At 42.4% G+C, this 16,450-nt stretch overlaps 1 protein-coding gene across 3 annotated transcripts in view; it reads left to right on the forward strand.

The window, feature by feature from the left end:
* The window catches only part of ikbkb (inhibitor of nuclear factor kappa B kinase subunit beta), a 42,661-nt gene that overhangs the window by 6,489 nt on the left and 19,722 nt on the right, over positions 1–16,450 (forward strand). For all 3 annotated transcript variants that reach the window (XM_072709126.1, XM_023832251.2, XM_023832250.2), the window contains exons 3-8: positions 3,541–3,635; positions 11,118–11,235; positions 11,400–11,469; positions 12,333–12,421; positions 15,894–15,983; positions 16,206–16,330. In XM_072709126.1, the coding sequence (XP_072565227.1) occupies positions 3,541–3,635; positions 11,118–11,235; positions 11,400–11,469; positions 12,333–12,421; positions 15,894–15,983; positions 16,206–16,330 (587 nt within the window). The remainder of the gene's footprint in view (positions 1–3,540; positions 3,636–11,117; positions 11,236–11,399; positions 11,470–12,332; positions 12,422–15,893; positions 15,984–16,205; positions 16,331–16,450) is intronic.

Genomic DNA, 16,450 nt, shown 5'->3' on the forward strand with positions numbered 1-16,450 from the left:
CCAGTGTGCTCTGATTGGTTAGCTTGCCCTGCATGTTCTGCCCATCTTGTAGTCTGCAGACAGATAGTTTTAGGTAGCAGCCAATAAGGATTGTGTTACAACGTAACCTCACCATGTCACAGAAGTAAGGGCAGGAATTCCAACAATGTGTTTCTGGCAGATTAAAGAAGAGTGGTGTCTGTTACTCCGTTTGGTGTGTACTTTGGGCCTTAAGACTTTGTAGACCATTTACATGCACATAAAGCTATATAATGCACTGAAGGAAAGGGAAAAACGGAAAAGCATAAGAGGTCATCTTTAATTTTCTCGGAATGATTTGGGTTATGTCCCGTTTCCAGTGAGTACTTACAGCAGGCAGCCTTTAGGTGACCTGCGCCAGCTTGGAAAAGGTTCCCCTTAAACACACTATGTTGAGTGATGGAAGAGTGAGGACTGTTGTCATTGTGTTTCATGAGAGGATCATAAAAATGGCAGAAGGGTGTGTTATTTCCGACTTGTCACTGGGTGTTAGGGGCAGGCATGACAGCAGAGCAGGACAGGCCCTCCCAGTTGGGGTGCTGGAAGCGCCAGGGCGGAATGGCATCTGGGCAGTGTATGAGCTGCTGCTTCCAGGCAGTGTCTGTGCTGCCAGCTGCTTTCCGCCACACGCTTCCTGTAGCTGTAAAACCTGTGAGTTGAATTTGCAGGAAAAAAGTAACATGGGACTCATTTACTGTAACTAAAGGATTTGGCTTAGAAGCACTTGTGATGCATAATTATGGAGGTTATAATGTTAGCTGGCTTTCATCACGCCCTCTAAGTTAAGGTTTGACTTACAGTAGCCTTGGTGGATAAAGAGTTGTTAACATCTGAAACCTGGTATGTGGGTTTAATTTTTGCTGCCAGACATTGCTGGTTTATCTTGTTCTGTGTTACTGACTCCTCGGAGAGTGAGAGCGTTCCTTGACGAGGAGACGCTGGCCAGAGCCCTGTAACCAGAACGCTGGGTCTCAGTGAGGGGTGGAGCTGCTGATGACCCTCCTGTTATGCATAAATGCTGGGAAGCAAAACCTCAGTCTTTCAAAAGGAGTCATCAGTGAGGTCTAACTGAGAGTATGACTCCCTGTGAGGTCAAGGGGTCAGGAATCTGACTGATTGGGGGCGTCAGTGAAATAGGTCTCCTCCAGCACAATGACACATGAACAGCTGAACAGAAAAAGCTCACAGGTCTGCTGGATGTGCAGTGTTAATTTGCACATTGCATGTTCTGCACATACAGTTGTCACATCGCAAGGACCATAATAGCTGGGTTGAGACCATCAGTAATTTTCGCTAAAACATTTTTACTCTGTCATAGGAAACACAATTTAGCAAACTTTGGAATTTCAATGATTGTTCCTTTTCCAGATTATCTAGTATATGTTTTAAAAAAGCAACCACTGCTGGTTTTGCATGCACTCTGTATACACTCTCCAAGCCAATCTTAATCATTTTTGTCCTTGCCGTTGGACTCACTCATAGACAGTGTGGCGCGTTTGTGAGAAACGTGAACAAGAACTGGTTAATAAAAGGCATTTACCTTCCAAGCTGCTGAGTAAATTTTCAACTCCTTTTTTGTTTGCAATATGTATGAATCATCAATCCAGTATTGCAATCAAACATCTCAGTTTGAATTTTTGTCCAGTTTTATGCAGCCCTACCCAGAGAGAACACTATTGGGCTCTTCTCGACTTTGGGGTTACGTGTCAGATTTAGGTGTTGAGCTTCTCCGTAGGCGCTTTCACATCGAAGTTCCGGAAGCTGTTCCCTGGTTACAAGTTCCCTTAGCCCCCCTAAAATGTTTTTTACCCCCCCCCCCCAAATCAATGTGTATTTATTGGTTTTAATCATGAATAGTTTTCCATCAGTCCCCCCCCCCCCCCAGTAAAGACTACACCTGTTTTTGAAGCTTCTGGCTACTTTCATACCACAAAACAGGATCTGGGACCTGTTTACGAAATCAGAACTGGAGATGCAAAAATCCTGCAGGTTAAACTTCACACATCATTTAAAACTGCACCACTATACCAAAAGAATGGAGAATGAACAACTTGTTTGTTAGTTATTCGGGGGAGCGATTGTGATCAAAATGGGACACAACCTTTTAATTCATAATTTATTCATACAATCCATGTCATGTTTATATTTCACTATTAAATGTGGCTGGTAGATTGATCTTTCTGTTTCATTGAAGAAAAAATGTTTAGCGTATTCTGCTAAAAACTGCTGGCCAGTTTCACTGCTGGCACCAGCGATATTAGACAAAAGTACTGTTTTGGTTATCAGTCAAATTGACTGATGCAGAAATATGGAGACACAAACAGAAAATGGACTCATTAAATAACTGAAGTACAAAAATAATTCCATCTGCTGAATTTTTGCTCTGCTAGTTATATCGCTAACTCCCAAGTTAGCTGTAGTTGCTTGTGGTCAACCAGCCAGCAAGCTAACACTGTAAGCACCTCCCCAGTAGTTTGTGTTTGAGTCTGGAGGAGGTACAGAAAAGGGTTCTAGAATTGCCTCTGAGGAAGTACAGGCCAAGTTCCTGAGGTATGAACTCGAGAAATGCTCCTGCTTCTGGTTCTGGGAAAAAGTTCTTGCGATTTGAATGCGCCTTGTAATAAACTGTAGATACTGTGTTTTATGTTTGGGCGTGGAACTCACCATTCAGGTTCTGCATGTCCATTGGTCCAACAGAGCTACACTTATGTCTGAATCTATATTGTGATATTTGTCACCTTGGAATGTCAACTTCATGTATGACACCTGTGAGGGACCAAGCAGTAAGGCAACACAAACACAGGAACTTAATTAAAGAAATAGGGCTTTATTAACTCCCAAAATACAAACAATAACAAACTCAAGATCTTAATAACTGGGCCCATAAAAGAGGTCAACAAAAAATAAACAAAACTTAACATTACAAAGCAAAGTCTTAACTGAAACAAACTGACCTTCTAATAAAGAGACATGAGGGAACATATATAGCGGTTTGGCCAAACCAATTAACACACAAAAGGGTAAACCAAATAATCACTACATATAATTAACCAGGGGTTGTCCTTTTGAGAGATCTCTGCCCTCAGCCACACCTTTATGCTGCATAGAAAAGACCATTCCCCCAGCCAAAGTAACTGCAAACCAAATGATTATCTAAATTAATCATTGCACACAACCCTACAATATCAACATATGCTACTGTAACCCCAACCACAAAAGGCAAAAATCAACTAAGACCTATGAATCACTGTAAATAAAGCAAAAACATACAAAATAAATCAACTAAGGATGCAAGCATGTATCAGGTCTTACTGTGTGGCTGTAGTCATCACACACCTTTAAAAAAAAATAAAATAAAATGCTGCACTGGGTCTGTAACTCAACTTTTACATTTTTTGTGCGTGTCTCATGCATTTTATCGTGTGGGTGTTCGTATGTGGTGTGCATGTTTGTTCATGTGCCCTAACAATGTCTGTGTGTGTGTGTGTGTGTGCGTGCGCATGTGTGTTTGCTCTCATGCAGGATACAGGGGAGCAGATTGCTATCAAACAGTGTCGCCAAGAGCTGAGCGCCAAGAACAGGGAGCGCTGGTGCCTGGAAATCAAAATCATGAAAAGGTGAGAAAAGGCCATATTTCTCAATTTCTCAAGTACAGAGTAGGGCTGGCCGATATCATATCGATATTATATCACGCATGCGCAATAATCACCATGGCGTCAGATGACAGGCAAAGCGTTTGGCCGGACGCCAGCTTTTCCGTGTTATACAGACTTTTATTTATGCCCGTAATTTGGTAAGAAGATTACTAGTATGACTTAAATATTAATGAGATGCATTTTGTGATACCCAAAAGTTAGTGATCTATATAAACTTTGTTTATTAAATTCTATTAGCGGGACACACCACATAATACTTTTTTGGGATACTACGGTTTGGTATACTACGGTTTGGTATACTACGGTTTGGTATATCTCAGTGCAATATGCACTGAAGACTCGGTGAAGAAGAGCAGCCACCACATCTTTTAAAAGAGGAGATCTTGTGAATAAATGATGTAAAAAGGCGTCGGCGGTGTGACTTTTTGCAGTTTGAAGTATGCTGGATTTATACTGATAATGACTTTTAGGCGTCATTCAAAGCCTCATTAATATTTTTGCCTTACTACTAAACTGCTTAACAAATTGTGGCCGTAAATAAACGTCCGTATTAGGGGTGGCACGGTTCACAAAACCCACGGTTCGGTTTGTATCACGGTTTTAGGGTCACGGTTTTCGGTTCTGTACGGTTCTTGTTATTTTTTCTTTTAATCTTTAACACTCCAGAAATGTACTTCAGCATATGATATATAGCTTAATTATCCACAATTTAGGATACAGTATTAAAAAAGCTATATCATGTAATCATGCATAAACTGAATTTGACTTGACTTAAAGCACATTATTAAAATTATTAAACATTATTAATCCCAGAACAGTAATAAAATAAAAGTCTTGCCTTAACATAAATGCTAAAAGAATAGATCGCTTTAATCGCTATTACAGTTGGGTATGGGCATGCGGTCTTATTTAGAAAACATACTAAAAGAGACGCATATAATGTTTAATCATTCGTTTTGTATTTGTCCGGTCCACGGGGTTAATTTAATTGGGGATCGTTAAAATGATAGATCACCTATCTTGATTAAGCCTGATTCGGTTCGTTATATATATAAATATATATATATATATATATATATATATATATATATATATATATATATATATATATATATATATATAACGTGAAAAAAATTGGTATTCATTATATTGAATGTTCTTGAGTAATCGATAAAATCCAGTTTCTGTGTATGTACAAGACATCAATCTGTAATAGTTCAAAATATGTCCAGTTGATATGTCTAGTATGATCATCTGGCAATAGCCTGTAGGTCTGTGTGGTCAGACACTGCAATAAACAGAATTTTTAGGAACATGGCAAATGTTCACATTGCAGCATGGAAGCAGGCTCACTGTTACAACGCTGACCGGGGAAGCAGAGGCGAGGAGACCTAGGATCGGGGGAATGCGGGGTTTAATGAGCAAAAGGAACACAGACGAGCGGTAAAGCAGAATTGCAATATAATGACCGGACTGGAGAAAGAAACGGAAACGCGGACTAAATACAATGGAGTAATGACAAATTTGACAACAATCAGGAACAGCTGGTAAACACGGGGAATCCACACAGGGTTAACGAGGGGGCGTGGCACACGGAAAGAGCGGACGATCGAGGCATGACACTCACTGGAGTGCTTTGTCACAGATAACTTAATTTTCTTTAACAAAGTGCCTAACCGCACATTAAATAAAGTCACACAACAAAGGCGCACAACAGTGTTCAGATGTTGTGCTATCGGTTGGCTGAAATTTAAACGTTTTCTTCAGAGACGGTGGTAACGCCGAAAACACGAGCTAAACGCAGCAAACGAAAGGCTACCGGAAATTACTTAGCTGGCTGAACTTTTACCGGAACTACGTCACAACGCTCTGTGCATATAGCCTATTCTTTCGCGCGAAAGGGAAACACACTGACGTCACATACGGGGCACGAGGCTACATTGCGCATGTCATGAACCGTCGAACCGTGCGACGCATGCATGCTCCGAACCGAGACAAGCGAACCGAACGGTTCGGTTTTTTTTCATGAACCGTGCCATCCCTAGTCCGTATAGCACCGAAAAGCTGCCGCCTGGCCAAATGTTTCGCCTGTCACCTGAAGCCCTGGTGATTATTGCACATGCGCAATGCAATGCCCTACTACAGCCCTACTACAGAGTAACAGCCATAGCTCTGTATCTGCTCATCCTGCTTTTTGCATTGTCTGGGCCTCCTCACCTCACAAAATCACTTGTGGCACAATGGGGACCAATCGGTGGCCTCTTGTAGCACAGCCCTACGGCCGCCTAAGGGTGCCACTCAGGAGGACAGGTTAGAGTGGAGTTCATTTCAGCTCTGTCGCCCATGTTCTCTGCAGTCTGTATCTCAACACCAATGTTCTTGGCTTGGGCTAAAATCAACGTTCCAATGGGTCAGGAAGCTCGTCCTTAGTGTGTTTTTTTTTTTTTTTTTCCCCTTGCACCGGTGGTATGGGGGTTTCTCTCAGGGTTACGATCTGGGCAAACAGGCGTTTGAGATCCAGGCAGGAAAACAAGGGAGGCGTATTTTAAGATTCCCCAGTAATAAAAGTGACCGACGACATAATGAGGACATGAAAGCCTCAGCTATTTTTACCCTCCCGCCTGTTTTATGGAGCGCCGCGCGCAGACGGGCTTGACGAAAAACACGGGCCTCCAGGCTGTCGTGGTGTCGGCCCTGGGGGCCTGTGGCTTATTTGTTTTCGGGTTTTCCGTTTTAATACCGTCTCCTACAGACAGACTGGGTCTGGGCCGCAGGACCTGCTGCACCTACGCAGCAGAGACCCACAGAGCCGCACACCGCAGAAGCAGCCAGACCTCCTCCCCACACACAACCCGAAATGCACTCCGGCTCACACGGCTCTGCCAGGAGTGCTTTGCGTAGCCTGGCCGTAATGTACGTCACTTGACCGAAAATGACTGAAGACCACCTGCTGTTTGTTTGTTATGTCTTAGTGTTTGTTCAGTCGAGCTCCATCGGAATCAAAGGACTTGGGTTATTTCGGCATTAGCCGGGGGCGGGGGGCATGACTGCCAGAGTCCATTAGAAGGGGTTGTGGGGGCAGACATGATGAGTCCATTATCCTGTATTTCTTCAGAAAACACGTGCAGCACATTAAATGTAAGCACTAACCAAGCATCAAAAGAATGATAAACATAATAGTAATATCAGTAGGTGGATATGCTCATGGTAGGAAATGGGAACACAGCTTTTTTATTGGCCTCTCGGACGTCAGCGCATAGTGCTGCCTCTCTGCACTTCCTGTGAATTGACCCGGCATCTCATGTGTAATATGATGAAATGTTCTGATTGGGCTGGTTATCTCTCACTGTTAGTCATGTACTGAACAAAAATAACATTCCTACAGAGTTTCTTGTCAATTGTTTTAAGTTTTGTAATTTGTAATTTTTTTTTTTTGTGATCATATTTTTCTTGGATTATGAAGTGAAAATGAAGGAGTTGTCTTTTCTTAACACTTGTTATTTCAGTTATATGATTCTGTTTGCCATCTGGAATCGATTTTGTTTTTGTCAGATGTTATTTTTCCAAGTTTTCAATAGAACATTTACAAGTGGAAATGTAAAGCAGCTCAGGCCATAGTGGTTCAGGAAAACAGAGTGTTTGAATACTTTTGGGGAAAATAATATTCAGAGAGGGATTTGCACCGTTGTTCACACTTGAACTTGACTGGACGAGTGATGACTTTACGAATATCCTGGATATGACGTTAAACTTAATCTGGTCCTTCAAGCGGTCCTCCAACTTGCAGGGAAAATTGAGGGGGTTGGTGGCGAGATTGGTGCTCCAGCCAGCATAGAAACTTCACACAGCTCCGACCAGCCAAACAGCACACTTCCCTGCTCTCCACAGGAGTAGCTCTGCTGCAGCCACACACAGGAAGGCTGCACACACCATGAAGGGGATGGAGGGGGAAAGTCCTTGGGAGGCTCATCCCTGGAAGAGTTGAAACCGCCGGAGAGCCAATAGGATCAGACTTGTTGGGGATTGGAACTGGTGTGGTGCTGAGGTGTCACCCGCTGCATGGAAGCACTTGGGTCCCAATCTGAGGAGGCCCATCCGGGTCGGCACATGGAACATCTTATCTCTCTGGCAAGATGACCATCTTTCTCTGCTGTAGGAGGAGCTTCGTAAACTTAACATTTCAGTGGCGGCCTTCAGAATAGTGAATAGCCAGACCTCTGTAAGAGGATACACCAGTTATTAGTCTGCGGTGAGTTTCTCAACGCCTTAACGCTGCATCAATCGTAAGGTTTCTTTTACATAGAACTTACGAACGACGTAGTGTTAAGTATGTTTCGAGAAACCGAGCGCTGGTCACTGTCATGGCTGCCATACTCAGGGATAGGCTGTTACTGTGGCGAATTGGGTCATCCCGCTGCTATCCGGTGTCACTCCTTTCAACGAGTGTATTATGAGATTCAGGCTGAGACTCTGAGTGTCTTGTCTGTTGTCTATTGTCCCAGTGTATGCTCCAACCATGGTGAGTGATGTCTCAATGAGGGAGACATTTTATTCGTCGCTTCACTTGGTGGTTGATGGGTGCCCATGAGGTGACAGTCCTCTGGTCATGGGTGACTTCAGTACGATCACTAGCACTGACAGGGCTGGTTATGAGGATTGTGTTGGTTCCCATGGGTTCCTTCACTTTGCTAAAGGTCAGGTGCATATCTCTGTGTCTTGGTTCCAGCATCCTAAGCACCATCGTTGAACTTGATATTCCAATACTGGTGGTGTGGTGGTGGGCAGATGCTGGAGGCTCCTGCAGACCTGCTGGGTTTACAGAAGTGCCCAGTTTGTGAATTCTAAGCACAGATGACTTGTTTTTACTACTCTGAAGATCCAGCCTAGGTTCTGTAGGCTACCACCTACTCCGGCTATGAGGCTGGATGTAGCCAGACTCTAAGATCAGGCTTTTTCTAATGTGTGAGGAACTTGCAGACTTGGGTACGACTGCTGATTCTAACATGATGTGGGAGACCTTCTGAGACAAGACCCTGAAAGTTGCTGAGGGTTGTGTTGGTGTTGCTGGTGTGCTCAGAAGGAGGTGTTCCATCTCACAGAGCACCCTGGAGATTATCAAAAGGAGTCACAGCGCATGGCTTTATGGCGTATCCGGTGTATACCGGGACCTGAGAGGGATGGCTTTGAGGGCAGATAAGGAGGCGTTGGTTAGAGCCGTCTGTGAGCAAGTGACACTCCATCTATGGTCTAGCAACCCACATCCTGCTTACTGAGGAACTGAGCATTACGCACATCTGAATCTGCTCCTCAGACAGTTGCAGTGAGGGCAGGAGATGGAATGGATTTTCTGGATGACACAGCAGTTGTGACCCACTTGGCTGGCTACTTTGAGCAGCTGTTTAAAACTGATCCTCTGGCTAGGATGTTGAACATCTCTGGGTCCACAGTTCTTGAGGCTGATCTCACCTAATGACTGACTACCTAATCTCACTGAGATTGGACAGGTGGTGAACCAGCTGAGGGGAGGAAAGGCTACAGGGATCTGTGGTATCTGGGGTGAACTTCTCCAGGCTGGTGGTAAGGCTGTCCTCCAGGCATTGCAGGCAATCATTGCTTCCATTTGGGAGATGGCATCATCTCAACTGACTGGAAAATGGTACTTGTTGTCCCTATCTGGAAAGGGAAGGGTGATCGCTTGGATTGCAGCAACTACAGGGTGATAACACTGCTCTCTGTGCTGGGTAAGGTCCTTCCTAGGGTCACTTGCTTGCCTGCCAGTGACCAGAGCAGTGTGGTTTTACACATAAGAAGTCTACCATCTACGGCATCATGGCACTGAGAGTTCTCATCAAGCGAAAAACGTGAATTTCGGCAGAGTTTCTATGCAGGTTTTGTTGACTTTCGTAAAGCGTTCAACTCGGTTGACCAGGTTGCCCTGTAGGACATCCTGAGACTTCACAGGATCCCTCAAAGTTGCTGGATGTCATGGTGGCTTGTACACCAGTACTATGAGTGCTGTGCAGAGTGGACACTGAACCTCTGACACTGCAGTACCTGGGGAGTTGCCAGCTGGGACCCGGAGGTGTTTAGGTGTATGCTGGATGCGGCAACACACTACGACAGTGCAGGCTCCCAAACCAGACCTGACCTTAGAAATAATCATTATCTTAATTGATAGCTAGGGATGTATCATAAATCTAATAATTACACATGGAGACATTTAATTGCAGAAGGAATTCTTGGGTTTGCAGACTTTTTTTCCCATCTGTATAAACATACTCCTATGACATTATGGGCTTAACAGGATGAGTTGTGAATCAGATGCAGTGATAGCGATGAATTACGCATGTTGTTTATCATTCTGCTAAGAGAAAAAAATGGATGGAATTAGAGATTAAATTTGTGCCTCATGTAAGAAAGGAATTTAGGAAATTTGATTTATTAATTGCAAAAATGTTTTATTTTGTGTGCATGGTATTAATATATACAGTATAATAAGAACTTGTGCTGATTATCTAAACAGCACTAACTGTCTTGTGTTTGTTTTTAAAAAAAATGTATCCATACTAACTCTTGGCGGGGGAGCATAGTAGGAAAATATCTTATCCTTTTATTGTTTACAAAATGAACAGGGCAGTACTGTATGATGCAATAAAACACTAGCAGTAAATACATGAGTGGAAAATTCATTCCGAATTCTTCAGGATTTTTCTCTTTAAAATGCCAGGTTCAGTTTTCACCTTTTGAAATGGGTTGGGATTTATGTGCACTTTTCCCTGATGGACCCCTGCTACAGCAGTAACCTGAGGTTGCACCTGGCCAGCTCACCATTCCCAAACAGGGATCCACGGGACTCTGGCAAGTGGCAGCTTTGTGGTTACAGAAGAGACTGAGCTGCTGCGGTTCACAGCCAGTGAATAAATTGTTTAGTATTGGCCTGTTTTTCTGCCTCTTCTTAATAAGTTTGGTGGTGTTTATCAACCTCAATGGGAGCGTCTTGGAGTGTCTGTTTCCTGAGACTGACGCAGCCTGTTTGTGCTGAATGCCTGTGGCTTTACCCTAACCAAATAAAGGCATCTTTCTAAACAGACTGTTAAACCCTAATCTCTGATTTTTATTGTGTATTTATTTATTTTAAAATACGTGGTTTTTGCGGTTGTTTTGCTACCTATAATGATGAGGGAAACATGAGGTGTGTGTATGTCGATATTATTGCATAAATGACATAGACCCAGTGTCCTACAATGTAATAAAAACATGATACGTTTTACCTTGTGAGGACATTTTTCCTGTCGTCTCAAGGGAAAACTCAGGAAGTGAACTGTGTGTGTGTGTGTATGTGTGTGTGTGTGTGTGTATGTATGTGTGTGTGTGTGTATGTGTATGTGTGTGTTTATGTGTATGTGTGTGTTTATGTGTGTGATGGTATCTCATTTCCCTCAGACTGAACCATGAGAATGTGGTGGCTGGTCGGGATGTCCCAGAAGAGCTGCAGAAACAGGGCCCCAATGATCTCCCCCTGCTGGCCATGGAGTACTGTCAGGGTGGCGACCTGCGAAAGGTTAGGAACCTGTCCACCCCCAAGGCATACCAGTGTACAATCCCATTACGATGGTGCTCCCTTAATATGTCCTGACAGTAAACCCTCCCAGTACACCCCCACATACCTTGCTTTGAGTTGATGGTCGTGTCACTGAAGTGCTGCTGGACCTTCTGTCCCTGCAGTACCTGAATGGGCTGGAAAACTGCTGTGGAATGAGAGAGGGCTCCGTCCTGATCCTTCTGCGGGACATTTGTGAGTATCGAGGGACAATAGGCTCCCACTTCACCACACACGCACGCACGCACGCACACACGCACGCACGTTTTTTTGTCAGGTTGCCAAGCATTGGACCTTATGACAAAATTACAGATAAACATGAACAAACGTAAATTAGTGAGAGGAGAACAGAAACAATTTGAATCCCACCGATGTGGAACGGCAGTGGAAAATGCAGTATGATAACTTGAAATGTGTTTGCGATGCAGCCTGGATGTAAAGACCATACCGAATTACCACCCTTGTATCCAGTTAATGTCATTTCTTGGATGACAAAATCTTAAAAATAATTTTGTCGTCTAATTCTTATTTGGGTTATTCAAAGCTAAGAAAGGTTCTGCCAAACATGATTGCGAGTAAATCTTTAAATTATGATGAAGTCTTCCTGGATATGTCACACAACAGAGCTGTTCCTCCTTTTTCTCAGCAAATACCCACTGGCGCGGAACCTTGCATGATTCAGGGCTTGTCATCACCATGTGTGGCCGGCCTGTTAGATTGGCTCAGCAGTGAAAGCAACCCCTCTAGCTAGGCCAAGAAATAAGTACTGATGTCAAAAATATCATTCAATACAATGAAAATATTTAGTCATGCATTACTCAGAAATCCTGATGTCTTGTAGATAATTCCTTTTTGGAACTGGTTAGCAGGGTTTCACTTCAGAGGGATCAGGCAATCCACAAAATGACGTTTAATAACTGATAATAATGGATTTCACTGCATTGCAGTGCCAGGATTGTTTAATTGGGGGTGTAGTAGCAAGTAAAGGCCTGATGAGCTTTTAGTCTAGTTACAAAAACTGTATGGGTGACTGCGCCCCCCTCCCCTGCAAATGACAGCCTCTGCGCTGACCTACCTTCACAAGAAGCGGATCATCCACAGAGACCTCAAGCCAGAGAATATCGTTCTGCAGCAAGGAGACAAGCGAGTGAGTCACTACTCTGTACCTTTGTTGTGTTTCCCTTAGTGGAGCGGCATTCATCCCAGTATGGTCTCACGGCACTACAATGTGGATCTCCATTTACACAATGAACCCTCTGCTCATTCCTGCATATCAAAGACAGGATGAGAGCAACACTCATGTAAAAAAGTATCTGCTAGTTACAGGCTTTTTGCTGTGCTGTGGTCTTGAAAGCTGACTGAAACATATTAGGCTGAGACTTCAGTGTGGTATGGTGTCCCTGTGTGTAGCATATGGGCTCACCCTGTCGGCTTGTGTTAGAGTTGTATTCCCGCTCCCTCTGTATGTGTACAGTTTGCATGTTCTTCCCCTGCTAAATGGGGTTTATAAATTCTTAGTGGTATATGCCCTCTGATGGCCTAGCATTAGGGCTGAGCGATTTGGAGAAAATATCTAATCGCGATTACGATTTGATTTGCGATATTTTTTATATGTCAAGTTTCAGCTCAATATTGAGTGTGTAATAGAATTGCTTCCAACATGAATTTTACTTTTTTGAATTACCAGACAACAAACTGCGACTGTTATGTTAAATTAAGTAATAATGATAAAAATAAAACAATTCCATTTAAAAGAAAAACAATAGCGGTCTTGCAGCTAACCTTGCTTGGACCCCTAATAACACTAGAACCGCCGTTTCCCACGCCAATGAACATGAAACTCCTTTAACCTCCAAGCAAGACATACTTTGGTGTATGCAGCTCTCTTGTTTGCTCTGTTGTGCCGTTGGTGTTAATAACAGCAACGAAATCTAACACCCTCAACCGAAAAGCGATAAGGTTCTTAATAGAATGGCTTCTCTGTCCTGTCCAGTAAATTTTCAAACGCAGTATGCATTTTATAAAACGTTGAATAAATAGATGTAGTTATTGGTGATTTCATGTTACTCCAAGTTTCCGCTTTTTAACAACTGTATAATGTTATTTTTTTATACAAATCAACTCAGGTGATGCAATTTAATGTACCAGACGCTTCCCTACTTACGAATGAGACGTTCTGAATGGCTGTTCGTAACTTGAAATTAGAGCTGGGCGATATGGCAAAAAAAAAAAAATTCCTGTATTGACCGATATCGATAATTATCAATATTATAGTTTCACAATGCTATTCCATGTAATAATGTAATAATCAAAATAATAATAAAAATAACCCTATTCTGACAAATAGAATGAATACATTGAAATAAACAATATTAGTAAACAAATACTTATTTTCCAACAAATATTTCTGTTTACATACAAAATTCCCATAAAATTATAAAAGGTTATTGATTTTCAAGTATTCAAAGAAACATAGTTCAAATTACCAAACCATATAATAATGTAACAATGTGCAAAACTGTATAATATTGCAAATATGTTAAAGGGCAAATATAAAATAAAGCAGGACAGAACTGACTGCAACAAGTATCTTCCTGTATTCTTGGTCTCTTAAACACTTTTTTAAAATCTGAGGTAGAAAAGTATCTAAACCAAACAAAAAACACTTATTCAAAAAATGCCAAATCATGGTTAGACTTTTTTGTCCGGTGCTGCAAAACATCACCACGCGTCACCATGTCACATGGTACAAAATCCTCGCGAGAGCAAGACGACTTGAGACAGACCGTGCAGCACAAACTGAAACCGCCTCCGTGACGACACAACTTTGCCCTTATTGCCTGAAGATTTTAGTCACACGCATGACGTTTGTATCCCAAGAAGTTCCAATGCGTTATCTGCTATTTCTCCCAAAAAATACGTAAAGCAGTGAGAACTGGTTTTCAGTTCATTTACTTGGTAAAATAAAGTTTAAATAAATTACATAAATGCTCTAACAGTACACGTAAGTTAGTGGTTTGTTTATTGTTAGTTACTGTAATGTTGCGCTGCTTTATTTGTTTAATCGTCCAGTCTGTGAAGAAGGCATTCAAGTAAGAATTGCATTGTACTCTGTACATGACAATAATAACTTTGAATCCTTGAAATACATGTATTTGATCTTTTTCCTGGCAGCTATCTTTTTACACAGGGCCACTATACACAATAGTTCTATTCACTTCTAACAGTTTGTATCAGGAGTTGGTTATTGTAAAAGAAGTAATGTGCATGCAGGTGATATTTGTATAGATTTATCTACACCCTTCTGGCAGTGCTGTCATTGCAGTCAGGTCTCGCACACTACGAGGAGTAGAAGTTGTCCGACTTGGCTGCAGTCAGTTTATACTCCACCCTTGCAGCCACCGGCAGATCGCGTTCCACGTCACGTCAGCTGCAGACAGATCTAACAGTCTAAGCTCAAGTCGAACGCACCCATTGCTTCTTTAAGGGAGGATGGGCAAAATTATAACGTCGTCGGTGATTGGCTGTTGTGCTTGCATTCAGTAAACCTCTGCTCGATAGGCCATTGAGTTGTCTGTCTCAGCGCATTCTCTAAAACGGAGCAAATTTGGTTGATCGAGTTTTATTGTCTGTGTGTATCATAGTGATCGTCCTCATTTTTTATCGATAAAAAATCTAGATCGTTTTATCGCCCAGCAGAACTTGAAATGTTCGCAAGTTGTTATTCAACATCATTTTAAGGGTATACGCAAGTACAAAGAACTAGGATGCTGGGAGTACACACGCTACGCTGCTGCAAGGTGGGAGTAGCAGCCAGAAGTCGTAGTAGGCGGAATTGGTGTCTAGAAAAAAAAAATTCATGCTGCGGACAGGGAACGGGAGCCCAAGGAACAGAAAGTCCTCTTCATTCGTATGTCTGAAAGTTCATAAGTTGAAAGTTCGTAAGTACAGGACCATCTGTATATGTAGGTACATCTTCAGGGTTGTGAGCTCTCGACACATCTGGCATGAGATTCACGCTTTCAGACTCTCACGCAAGAAAACGTATGGCAAATATACGTGTAATTCCATTATAAATCTAAAATTAGCTACATCAAAGGCTTTGGGGTGGTTTGCAAACCCTACAGACTATTTACAAGGTAATAAAACTATTACTTGCAAAATGCATGTGCATTTGTCTGCAGATTTGAATCTGATTGAAAATCTCACTCTATACCGCAAATTAAGTACGAATTAGCATATAAAGGTTAAAATGCATGATAATTTCTTGTCATATCGACGCAAATACACATAAAATACGTATGCATTCACGCTGTTACAACAACTGATTGCCGCACATATCATTTTTAAAGGTGAATGTGTACTTGTGTACCAGTTATGTCAAACCCTGTGTATAATGCATATCCTAAACTGCTGCCTTTGCGATTTGTTAATTGCTTTGTTTCAAATCACAGTTTCAATTTGAAATCAATAAATCATTTACCCCTAACTGGCATCCTGTGCAGGGTTTTGCCATCCGTAACTGCTTATTCAGTATTACGGTAATATTAGTATTTTTAAGTATTTAGTAAGTACTTTTAAGGATTTATTGATTCTAAGATTGTCTTTCTTTATCTCAGTTGATCCATAAGATCATAGACCTGGGTTATGCTAAGGAACTTGACCAAAACAGCCTGTGCACCTCCTTTGTGGGAACTCTGCAGTATCTGGTAAGATTCATGCTTGTTTTTTACTCCACATGGCCAATGGTTTTAAATTTACTTGTGTTTTCTGCCTAATCTTCATCTCTCCCAGAGCCCTGCTACCACCTGATGACTTTCTTAGTTAATTCCCTGTGGTTCTTGAATTACTCCAGCTAATTGTTTGTTCCTTTCCCCCATTAATTCCTGTGGTTCTGCTCCTTTTCTCCTGCCCCTTGTGCCCTTGGCCAGGCCCCGGAGCTGGTGGAGCAGCAGAAGTACACAGTGACGGTGGATTACTGGAGCTTCGGGACACTGGTGTTTGAGTGCATCACCGGCTTCCGCCCATTCCTGCCCGCGTGGCAGCCTGTGCTCTGGTACCATCATGCACCTCTCCACGCCACCAGCTCATGTTTATTAGACGGCACATTATTTGATCTAGTACAGGTCTGCTGCGACACGTATGAGTTTCATTGGTACTTCAGAGTTTTAATAAC

This window comes from Paramormyrops kingsleyae, chromosome 2 (genome assembly GCF_048594095.1).
Source record: "Paramormyrops kingsleyae isolate MSU_618 chromosome 2, PKINGS_0.4, whole genome shotgun sequence".
Lineage (NCBI taxonomy): Eukaryota > Metazoa > Chordata > Actinopteri > Osteoglossiformes > Mormyridae > Paramormyrops > Paramormyrops kingsleyae.